The 13,037-nt window shown below is 36.3% G+C and overlaps 1 protein-coding gene across 4 annotated transcripts in view; it reads right to left on the bottom strand.

Moving 5' to 3' along the window:
• Positions 1 to 13,037, bottom strand: part of RPS6KC1 (ribosomal protein S6 kinase C1) — a gene marked incomplete at both ends in the record, with an annotated part of 199,113 nt that overhangs the window by 120,953 nt on the left and 65,123 nt on the right. For 3 of the 4 annotated variants that reach the window (XM_079724834.1, XM_079724836.1, XM_079724835.1), the window contains one exon: positions 4,378 to 4,740. The exons of the other annotated variant lie outside the window; for it this stretch is intronic. In XM_079724834.1, the coding sequence (XP_079580960.1) occupies positions 4,378 to 4,740 (363 nt within the window). The remainder of the gene's footprint in view (positions 1 to 4,377; positions 4,741 to 13,037) is intronic. 4 annotated transcript variants of the gene reach the window in all.

Here is a 13,037-nt window from a genome sequence, read left to right as displayed (position 1 = left end):
GGAGGAAAGGGAACACTCTTGCACTGTTGGTGGGAATGTAAATTGATATAGCCACTATGGAGAACAGTATGGAATTTCCTTAAAAAACTAAAAATAGAAGTACCATACGACCCAGCAATCCCACTACTGGGCATATACCCTGAGAAAACCATAATTCAAAAAAGAGCCATGTACCACAATGTTCATTGCAGCTCTATTTACAACAGCCGGGACATGCAATCAACCTAAGTGTCCATCAACAGATGAATGGATAAAGAAGATGTGGTACATATATACAATGGAGTATTACTCAGCCATAAAAAGAAACGAAACTGAGTTATTTGTAGTGAGGTGGATGGACCTAGAGTCTGTCATACAGAGTGAAGTCAGAAAGAGAAAAACAAATACTGTACGCTAACACATATATATGGAATCTAAAAAAAAAATGGTTTTGAAGAATCTAGGAGCAGGACAGGAATAATGACACAGATGTAGAGAATGGACTTGAGGACGTGGGGAGGGGGAAGGGTAAGCTGGGACGAAGTGAGAGAGTGGCATGGACATATATACACTACCAAATGTAAAATAGATAGCTAGTGGGAAGCAGCCACATAGAACAGGGAGATCAGCTCGCTGCTTTGTGACCACCTAGAGGGGTTGGATAAGGAGGGTGGGACGGAGACACAAGAGGGAGGAGATATGGGGATACATGTATATGTATAGCTGATTCACTCTGTTATAAAGCAGAAACTAACACACCATCGTAAAGCAATTATACTCCAATAAAGATGTTAAAAAAAGTATAGTATTGGTATTAAAAAGACACAAATATCAATGGAACAGAATAGAGAGCCCAGAAACAAACCCATGCATGTACAGTTAACTAATTTTTGACAAAGGAGCCAAGAATATTCAATAGGGAAACGATAGGCACAATAAATGGTGCTGGGAAAACTGGGCATCCACTTGCAAAGGAGTAAAACTGGACTCCTATCTTACACCATACACAAAAATCAACTCAAAATGGATTACAGACCTGAATGTAAGACTTGAGACCATAGAACTCCTAGAAGAAAACATAGCGGGTAAGCTCCTTGACATCAGTCTTGGCAATAACTTTTTGGATTTGAAACCAAAAGCAAAGGCAACAAAAGCAAAAATAAACAAGTGGGCTACATCAAACTAAAAAGCTTCTTCTACACAGCAAAGAAAACCATGAACAAAATGAAAAGGCAACCTACCAAATGTGAGAAATATTTGCAAATTATATATCTGATAAGAAGTTAATATCCAAAATACACACAAAATTCTCACATTTCAATAGAGGAAAAAAAATTAATCAGATTAAAAAATAGTCAGAGGAAGTGAACAGACATTTTCCCAAAGCAGACATGCTTAAAAGGTATATGAAAAGGTACTTAACATCACTCATCATAAGGGAAACCCAAATCAAAACCACAATGAGATATCACCTCACACCTGTCAGAATGGTTGCCATCAAAAGGACAACAAATAAATGTTATCAAGGATATGGAGAAAAGTGAACTCTTGTGCACTGTTGGCGGGAATGTAGATTGGTGCAGCCACTGTGGAAAACAATATGGATGCTCCTCAAAAAATTAAAAATAGAACTACCACATGATTGAACAATTCCAGTTCCAGGTATACATCCGAAGGAAACAAAATCACTACCTCAAAGATACATTTGCACCTCCATGTTCGTTGCAGCATTATTTACAATAGTCAAGACATGAATCAACCCAAGTGTCCATCAACAAATGAATAAAGAAAATGTGGTGTATATATACAATGGAATATTATTCAACCATAAAAAAAGAAAGAAATTTTTCAGGGTACTATGCTAAGTGAAGTGAGTCAGAGAAAGACAAATACCATATGATCTCACTTATACGTGGAATCTAAAAAGAACCAAACTCATAGAAACAGAGAACCGACTGGTGGTTGCCAGAGGCAAGGGGTGAAGGTGATCAAAAAATACAAACTTCCATTTATAAGATTAATAAATCCAGGGGATGTGACATACAACATGGTGACTATAGTTAACAACTGTATTGTATATTTGAAAGTTGCTAACGGAATAGATTTTAAAAGTTCTCATCACCAGAAAAAAAAAATTTACAACTATGTGAAGTAATGTATGTTAACTAAACTTACTGCAGTAATCACTTCACAATATATACATATATCAAATCATTATGTTGTACACCTTTAATACAATGTCATACATCAATTATATCTCAGTAGAACTGGAGAAAACATTTTTTAAAAATAATGTCCATGTGTGGTGACTGGTATACTTTTAAACAGAATCCACAGACTAGAAGCACTGCCCTGACACTACATTTAACAAGTAGTTAAATGCATAACCATGGGCCTCAAACAGAAGCTATTTTACATTTTGGTTAAAATTAGAATTCTGTGATTGTGGTTCCCACAGTGTATGAATAAAATTGATCACATTATGAATAAACAATAGAAGGTTACAAGCAATTAGTTGATTATAACTTTTTAGATTAACCACAAAAAGTAATCCAGGCAGAACTGGAGATTGTGGTTTCAGAGAGACAAGCGTAAGTTAAATAGGACAAATATGTTTAAATAGTAACACTCCTTAAGCTAGAGGTTTAGTAGGTTTGATATCAAGTTCCAGTGGAGAAATAATTCACCACCATAATCACAAAGTAACTAACTAAATTATGTACTTTTTTTGTTATTTGCTGACATGTATCCCTAATTCTCATTTTGAAGCAAAGATTTTTATTTTTCTGGTGCCATCAAGTGGTAACATTATGAAGTGTTCTAAGGTTAAATGCAAGTAACTTTTAGACAGAAAAGTATCACACTGATGTGTTTTATATCAATATATATCAATTTTGTGTTTTAGCACAAAATTATATAGAAAGAAAAGGGCAAAATATCAGAGCCAACTGTTTGGAACTCATCCCCATTTTAAACTCCCAACCCCAAATGAAATTTAAGACAAAGAAGAAAAATGAGTAGATCATTACCAAAATGCTCCACTAGCAGACAAAAAAAACAGCAAAAGACTATGAAACTACTTGAAAAACAAAAATTTATATCAAAATGATATATCAATCAAACCATAAGAGATGCTCCCTCCTGAAGTTCCATTAATGTGGCAGTAAAAAAAAAAAAAAATTATTTTTAAGGCAAAACCCTGTAAGAACAAAGAGACTGAGAGAGAAAATAGCAGCAACAAAATTTTAGAAGCTAAAAAGTAGATGGTTGAGTGGTTATTGACTTGGGCAACTCAAGGAAGCTGCTTGACTTACTGTGTGACCAACAGCAAGTTACTTAATAATATAACTTTAACTTTAGCACTTTAAATCTGTCCAAAATTTCAGGAACTAGTGGTTTTAGGTAGCTGTGGAAGTTGAGTGTGAAGGCTAAAAACAAGAGAATTCATCAAAATCCTGGTTAAGAAGTAATTAGGACACTATTACACACACTCCCTCTTCCACTCTATACAGCCAAGTATTCATCTTTATACTACATTAGAAGATGGAAAGTTTATACTCTAGGAAGAGTAAACAGAAGTCTTCTAGACTATAGGACACCAGGCATAGTGAGGGTGGGAGTACTGTAGTGAAAAAATATTAGTAATCCAGGAGACTGTGGTAATCTAAATGGTACTAACAAGTCAAAGACCACAAAACAACAATGACGATGATGATTTTCTGGACAGAAAACCACTGGAAGAAGGTCCGATCAACCTTTGATTATTGTGCCCAGAAAGTCAGGTATCGAGTTGAAGTATGCTTCAATCTGCTTCCATAAAAAAAAGGCAAATGATAAAAACTGACACTTAAAAATAAGTAAATGAAACGCTAAGTTCTACTTACAGACATTCAGCAACATTCAGCTCTACATGTCCCATATCACCCACATTAATTAGCTGAGAATTTATCACAACTAACAAAAACAGAATAGTAGGCAAATCCAAGAACGCTTTACACTCTCAGTTTAAAAGCTCATTTCATCTTGTCTCTTCGGGCCGAGAGTAGATGTACTAAAGAATCTCTATGAATACTCCTGAGATAGGTGAAGGCTGGTGAACATGTCAGAAAAAAACATTATTATTCATACAAAAGACTTAGAGCCTTCAATTTTTTTAAATTGTTTTTGTTGATTAATTGATCAAAGCAGAACTTAAGTATCTCTGATACTGTCCTCCATTTCATGTAACTAAAAGTATATGTCCATATTTAAGTCATTTAATCTCCAGTAATTTCTCCTTTTCAGTCTTGTTTTTACATAGGATTATACACAAGCAACAGTTATACATCACATACTTTTTCTTCCCCTGATACCAACACAAGAACATGCCAAAATACATTAATACAGATAAAACTGTACCTTGAACACCTTCTAGGAGTAAATCAACTCCCTTCCTATAAAAATCAGAAGCAGCTTCATAGTCATCTTCTTCTTCCTTTTTTAAAGCCAGCTTTATTAATTCTCCTGCTTTCTCCAAATAATCTCTCTTGCCAAGCTTGGATTTTAAACTGCCAGGAAAGAGGCCACGACTTTCCCGTTCTTCTTCTGTTTTACTCTGTTCACTGTCAGAAGCAACAGCCCCTAGTGCTGAAGAATCCGAAGAAAGACTGAGACCAAAAGTTCTAATGGGAGAATTTTGATTGGAAGCCATTCCATCATCCAACTCAGCAAGAGAATCCACATCAACAGTAAGAGATATTAGATCACTGTCACTGGAGAAGCCTAGAAATATGATCACAATAGTAAACAGATATTAAACTGAGAATCAGCCAGAAGAATACAAATCATACTGACTATTCATTTTTTCATACTACCTATGCCAATCAGGAAGGGTGTAATTTACTGATGGAAGTCAGTGTCTAGCACTTTGTTTCAGCTTAGTTCATTTTTTTTTAATATCTTTATTGGAATATAATTGCTTTACAATGTTCTGTTAGTTTCTGCTGTATAACAAAGTGAATCAGCTATACATATACATATATCCCCACATCCCCTCCCTCTTGCGTCTTCCTCCCGCCTTCCCTATCCCACCCATCTAGGTGGTCACAAAGCACCGAGCTGATCTCCCTATGCTATGTGGCTGCTTCCCACTAGCTCTCTATTTTACATTTGGTAGTAGTGTCAATGCAACTCTCTCACTTCGTCCCATCTTACTCTTCCCCCTCCCCGTGTCCTCAAGTCCATTCTCTACATCCACGTCTTTATTCCTGTCCTGCTCATCAGAACCATTTTTTGTTTTAGATTCCAAATATATGTGTTACTATACAATATTTGTTTTTCTCTTTCTTAGTTCATTCATTTTTGCACTGTCTCCCTACAGCTCTAGAAGACAGTCTCCTTGCCTTAATCATCAAACTAAAACTGAGACAAGTCTTTATCTAGCCTTGCTGTCAAAAAGAGCCCTTACCACAAGATCTCATAAACTATTTATAGAAGGCTGATGCTTGTATATACAGCTGCTGTGAACAACAGCATTATGATAAAAGGAAGAGTAAGAGCTTTAGAGTAAGACAGAAAAGAAGTGCCTGGATCCCCGTTCTTTAAAACTTACTGTGTGACCAACAGCAAGTTACTTAATAATATAACTTATCATGCAGGGCTTTAAATGAGGAAAAGAGTTAATGGATATAACAGGCTATCATTAAATTATAACTATTATAGCAATTACATAATAATTAACCCTCAGAGGTGTGCTTTTTTTTTTTTTTTGCGGTACGCGGGCCTCTCACTGCTGTGGCCTCTCCCGTTGCGGAGCACAGGCTCCGGAAGCGCAGGCTCAGCGGCCATGGCTCACGTGCCCAGCCGCTCCGCGGCATGTGGGATCTTCCCGGACCAGGGCACGAACCCGCATCCCCTGCATCGGCAGGTGGACTCTCAACCACTGCGCCACCAGGGAAGCCCCAGAGGTGTGCTTTTAAGTAACCATCCATATCTGGAAAATGTATGCCACTTACAGTTTTTTTTAACTGAAGTATTTTGAAATTTACATTTCAGCCTCTTCCACAAGCTTTTGGAGGAATCTTTGGTCTGTATTTGCATCTTAGTTTTCTGACATAAAATGAATAATGGGTGCTACTGAAACATTTAAGCAATGAAAATTACTTCTTCCATTTCATATAACTGACTTCATGGTAACTGAGCTTGAAATACAACAACAGTTATTAAACTTTCTGGTCTTAGGACCTCCCTTTACATTTTTAAAAATGATTAAGAACCTCAAAGAGCTTTTGTTTATATGGATTGTTTCTGTAAATATTTACCAATCTTGATATTTTAAAAACAAACTGCATTTTTTTAAACACTAAAACTAGTTTTTTAAACACGAAAGCCCATTACATGTTAACATACTGTTTTTTCCTTTTTTTTTTTTTTTTTGTTCATTCATTCTCCTGTTACAGGACCTTTTTATCATTTCAAGTTTGTTTTTTTTTTTTAGTTTATTTTTGGCTGTGTTGGGTCTTCGTTGCTGCACACTGGCTTTCTCTAGTTGTGCCAAGCAGTGGCTATTCTTCGTTGCGGTGTGTGGGCTTCTCATTGAGGTGGCTTCTCTTGTTGCGGAGCACGGGGTCTAGGCGCGCAGGCTTCAGTAGTTGTGGCACGCAGGCTCAGTAGTTGTGGCTCGCAGGCTCTAGAGCACAGGCTCAGTAGTTGCGGCACACGGGCTTAGCTGCTCCGTATCATGTGGGATCTTCCCTGACCAGGGCTCGAACTCGTGTCCCCTGCACTGGCAGGTGGATTCTTAACCACTGTGCCACCAGGGAAGTCCCAACATAATTTTTATAAAAATAACTAAGAAGTGCCATTGTGTTACATTTTTGCAAATCTTGTTAACAGAAGATGGCTGGAGTCTCATGACTAATTCTGCACTCAGTCTGTTGTCAGATATTTTTCTGGTTCAAAAGTTTGAAGAAAATGTCACATGGGTAAGTAACTGAAAATGGGGTGAATATTTTAATAGCCTTTTCAAATAATTATGGCTATTTTTTTGATACTACCAGAAAACTTAACAAACAGTAGTTTCTTAAAGGTTAGTTTACATGTGGAATATAAATTTCTATCAATGTAATTTCTGTTTCTGTTACATTCAAATCCACGGGTCTGTCTTACACACTGAATGAATCTTTTATCTTGCATGAGTTTGTAACATCACACCCTGGTCATTTTGAAAATATTAGTTCCCTGAGTTACATAGATCCTCCAAATGGTGACAAATTTCATTATTACAATATCTCCAAGAAAATCATGTTTGCTACTTACCACTACCAACATCATCAGAAATTCTTTAAGTATTGGAAACTGTCAGGCTCAAAGGCTGATACAGATTCTCCAAAATTCTAATTTGGGACTGAAAACTAGAATTTTATCAGTATTTGGCAACAAATACTGTTAGCTGTTTTGCTCAAAGTGGCTGATACAGGTTCTCCAAAATTCTAATTTGGGACTGAAAACTAGAATTTTATCAGTATCTGGCAACAAATACTGTTAGCTGTTTTCCTTGAAGTATCAGCTCACTTCATTGATTTTCAAAAAAAACATTTGCTAAATACCCAAGTCTGAATAATGATAGTTTGTATGTCAATCATTCTTTCAAACAAAAATGGGGTCCCAGGGAAAAAGTAGCTAGTTTATGGCTCAAACAATTGCACACGTGCTTTTTCTCAAGGCAACCATGGTAGTTCAGCACGCAAAGTGTTTTATGTATACTTCCACGTCATCACACAGAATACCAAGAAGACATGTACCCAAGGGTTGAGATTTAATAAAATTAACAGTTTTTACTGCTTTATCAAGGCTTTATTCCTACGTGAAACTACCATTGGTATTACTGCAAGTATGTGCAACAATTACTGTTACAGTCTCGTATCACTGTCTTGATTCATGCTCAAGTACATCAGTTTTATCCACCATTGCTTTTGGATCATCAAATGTCAGCAGAGTGGAAACAGCAAATAATTTCCTAGATTATTATGAAAATAGTTTCTGCCTTGAGCATCCCCTGCAAAACATCTCAGGAATACCCAGAGGTCTGAAGACCATACTTTGAGAGCCACTGATTTATATCATTAAATAAGATTGACAATAGGGTTAAGCAAAACTTAGGTCTGGGAACAACTATGAGACCTGCATCTCCATTGAATACTGACTGCCAAGTTTCTCATAAAGGAAAATATATTAAGAAGAAAATGATCTCCCCAGGATCATATACTAAGTCAAAATTAAAGGTGGATTTGAGTGTACAATTCTAGATCAGGGATCAGCAAACTTTTTTTCTGAGGGCCACAGGGTGACTATTTTAGGCTTTGTGGGCCATATGACCTCAGTCACAACTAATCAACACTGTTGTTGTAGCATAAAAGCAGCCACAGGCAATGCCTACGTGAAAAGTGTGCCTGTGTTCCAATAAAACTTCTTCTATGGATGTTGAAATTTGAATTCCATATAATTTTCACATGCCACAAAATAATATTCTTTTGAATTCTATCAACCATTTAAAAATGTAAAACCCATTTTTAGCTTGTAGGTCATATAAAAACAGGTGGCAGGCTAGACTTGGCCCATGGGACACAGTTTGTCAACCCCTATTACAGACTCAAATTGCTTACTTCATACGGAATAAAGTAAGTTAGGGTAAAAACATTTACTGGCAGCTAAGCTCAAATTTCAAATCAACTTTAGACACTACTTTGGCACTCTGTCAATATATCCTGTTTTCAGGGATTTTGGGGTTTTTTTAAATCCTTAGAATGCTCATAAAGTACTAATTTTGTTCCCTAAAAGCAACAGATTTCATTAAATCTACAATATCAGATGAAATTCACTGGACCTAGTGGAAATCTTTTCAATTCTCTGACATTTCAACTGTATAGACAGCACTTAAAATCAAAATCTCTTTATAGCAATCTACAAAATTATTTATCCCTGCTCTGAGCAATATATAAACTTTACAAGAGATTTTTTAAAATAATTTTTAAATATTTTATATATTCCATACAAGTTTATTTCCTTAAATAGTTATCATTATATAACCTGGTCCATTGAAATTAATAAACAGACAAAGAAAAAAAATGTTGTTTATACAGCTAATCACAAAACAAAGGAAATGTTATAGATCTTTTGTTTGCTCCCTGATGTCTTGTCACTATAACCTCCACATCATCTATCACATTGTACTGTTTCATGCTTTGCCTGATTTTCCTTTCTAACAAGAACAATAATACCAAAGGGTAAGAGGGTAAAGTTATGTGTATTCAGTTTCTTGGCTTTTGACCATAAACATCTAGTCACATAGTCATATTTCCTCTTACTTTTCCAACCTTATTTTATTAGCAAAGGAAATTATGATTAAATGAAATTAGATCAGAAAAGTAAGACCACCAAAACACCTAGGGAGAAAGTCAGATAGTAAAATAAAGTAATAAATAAATATTCTATACAAATTGTTTCCTTTTCAAATTCTACCTAATTCTAAATGAGTGTTCCTTTTTTTTTTTAATAGATCTTTATTGGAGTATAATTGCTTCACAATGCTGTGTTAGTTTCTGTTGTACAACAAAGTGAATCATCCATATGCATACATATATCCCCATATCCCCTCCCTCTTGAGCCTCCCTCCCACCCTCCCTATCCCACCCCTCTAGGTGGTCACAAAGCACCGAGCTGATCTCCCTGTGCTATGCAGCAGCTTCCCACTAGCTATCTATTTTACATTTGGTAGTGTATATATGTCACTGCTACTCTCACTTCGCCCCAGCTTCCCCCTCCCCACCCTGTGTCCTCAAGTCCATTCTCTATGTCTACATCTTTATTCCTGCCCTGCCACTAGGTTCATCAGTACCATATTTTTTTTTTTTTAGATTCCATATATGTGCGTTAGCATACGGTATTTGTTTTTTTTCTCTTTCTGACTTACTTCACTCTGTATGACAGACTCTAGGGCCATCCACCTATAAAGGAGGAATGTTTCAAAATAAGCAAACATAAAAACTAGCAGGTTAGGAAGAGGAAATTTTTTAGCCTAAACAGGAGAAGCAAAAGGAAACAAAAAGACTTGTTCTGGTTTAACCTTTTTGGAGGACAATTTGGCAATGCATACCAGATGCAAAACATGCTGGTATCTTTGGCCCAGAAATTCAGCAATTTATACCAGAAATAAACAGAGATGTGAAAAAAAGATCCATACATAAGAATATACATCACAAAAATTAGTGCAATTGGAAATAACAAATCCTAATGATAGGAGATTATGGCACATCCTTATGATAAAATATTACAGTTATTAAAAATTATGTTATAGAAGAATATTTAATGCTAAAGTATTCATGCTCTATTAATCAAAAACAACAAACTGCAAAGCAGTATATATATACTATAATTCTAGTTTAAAACAACAAACACAGAAAAAACGTCTAGGAAGGTACACTAAACATTAACAGTACTTTTCTCTGTATGCTGGGACTACAGGTTTGCTGTATGTGTATGACAAGTCCTTAAGGCTCTGTATGTGAAAGATATCAAAGAAGATATAACTGGGAATTTGTTTGTAAGAGCTAAAACTGGGAATGTGTTTGTAAATAAAGATATGTTATACAGACATAATTTATAAAATGTAGGCCTGTGTGAATCATGGCCAGCAGCCAGTGCCAAGAAACATCACTTAAGAGAGAAGGCAGACATGATTATAAAGACAGATCTGTATAAAGCAGACTAACCCCTGACACTTCTTCCTTGCTTGTTTTCTTCCTTTAATTCTCCTCTTAAGATGCACCCTAATATACCTGAAAAACCTAACCCTATCATATTTCCTCAACCATACACTGCAACTAATCTAGTATTATCTACTATGTTTCTCTTCCATATTGAAGCAATTTCTACCTTCCCTTCTTCTCAATGAAGGGAATTCCCCAACCAGCTCAGGAAGAACACTCCCCGTCTACCACCTCAGCAATGAATATAAAAATACAGATAGAGGTATGCAAATACTCAGTACCTAGTTTATTCATCCTATATCCTTAATAAATCTACTTAATACAGTGCTTGCTCAACTCCTTGACATCACAGTCCTGTCATTTAATCTGTTTTTTACAAAGCTACACATATAAATATCACATGAAATGGACACTAGCTCCCTGAAACCCAGAAAGTTAACAAGTAAGATGAAGAGAGCTGCAAGCAAGCAAGAGGTTCTCAGTTAAGGTGAGTAGGAAGAACACTGTGGATAAGGCAGGGCAACAACTGACAATACAGAGACTATTTGTCAAAAGTTAAACCAACTTGAAGTCAATCCATGTTTAAAGGGCCCTCTGGGCCATCATGAGAGTAAAAGGTGCATCCTTTACCAACACCATCAAGTCAAAAACCTAAGCCTTTTTTGGAAAGGGTGGGGGGTGGAAGGGAGTCAAAGGTTCTATGAAAGCGTTCTGCCTCCAGGTTCATATCACAGAGATTCAAGTCTCAGGGCTATTAGAGGGCCCCAGGCGACTGGTTAAAAAGCAGCTACAACAGTTCACCTACCTACCCTCACCTTCTGTGCTTTGAACTGCTCAGAGTAGGGCAGTGTAGTGTAATCTGTCGAGGACACCATCTCTGAAAGACAGGCACCGGGGAAAAGGTTGAGTTGCCATAGAATAAATCTTTATACTATAAGCTATCAGAAATCTGTATTTGAAGACCATCTGCAAAAAAGAGATCAGTTTCCTTTAGAACAACAGGTGGTCTCTCATAGCCAACTATATATAAAATACATGGCCTCATTATTATTAGCTGATAGCTTTCACTGAGCCCTGAGGTTCAAATATTGCCATCGTCAATGAAAGGGAATTTCTACTTTTCCCAGTAGCAATGACTCAAGCTTCACACACAAAGCAAGATTTCTAGCGAGCAGAACAAAGGTCACCCTGAGGTAGAAGACATACATATCAATCTCCATTAAGAAACGAGCCCTTATAAATATGATTTTAAGTGAATACCTAAACCTAGAAGTTGATGTTAGTCAAGATTCCTGTACTTGAATAAAGATGCAGACGTAGAGAATGATCTTGAGGACACGGGGAGGGGGAAGGGTAAACTGGGACGAAGTAAGAGAGTGGCATGGACTTATATATACTACCAAATGTAAAATAGATAGCTAGTGGGAAGCAGCTGCCTAGCACAGGGAGATCAGCTCAGTGCTCTGTGACCACCTAGAGGGGTGGGATAGGGAGGGTGGGAGGGAGAGGCAAGAGGGAGGGGATATGGGGATATATGTATATGTATAGCTGATTCACTTTGTTATACAGCAGAAACTAACACACCACTGTAAAGCAATTATACTCCAATAAAGATGTAAAAATAAATTAATTAATTAATAAAAATTTAAAAAATAAAAACACCCACAAAAAAAAAGTCTGTACTTGATTACCAAATCATCATTCAATAATAGCTATTGTTACTAAAAAGAACCATTCCTTTGACGTTTCACATTTTTATAATGTCCTCGATACATGTCTTTGCTTCACCGTTGAAATTTTATAAAAAGAACATCAGAATATCTACTGCATATTTGCTTAAAAAATAGAGTAAACTCATAAAACAATAAATCAATCACAATTACAACCCTAATTGTTACTTTACTGTTGTAACCCTACCTTATCATGAACAACAAAGACCTATGAGTTTGCTTCCATTTCTACCTAATGAACTCTTTTTGCTGCTAGTCTCCATAATCTACTCTGCAAATCAAACCTGTTACCAGCACATATGTAACTTACACTGAGCTTTCTATACCAAATATGTATTCTCACTGCCTTCCCCTACATAAAATTAAATCTCATTTCAAAATAGAGTTCTGTGATTGCTATTAAATATCTGGAGTGCCGTGACTGCCTTAGGCACCTGGCTTAATTTCTCTGAAATTCCAGTTTTTAATTGTAAGATAAGAGATTTACATATATCATTCCCAATTTTCCTTCTATTCTAAAACCCATTCCCACAACATATTAATATCATGAATTTTTTATTTGCCCCACCCGACTGCTAAACTC

This window comes from Hyperoodon ampullatus (genome assembly GCF_949752795.1).
Source record: "Hyperoodon ampullatus genome assembly, chromosome: 2".
In the NCBI taxonomy this organism is placed as follows: Eukaryota; Metazoa; Chordata; class Mammalia; order Artiodactyla; family Ziphiidae; genus Hyperoodon; species Hyperoodon ampullatus.
Note: the sequence above shows the minus strand (reverse complement) of the source record. Positions and strands in the feature narration are given on the sequence as shown.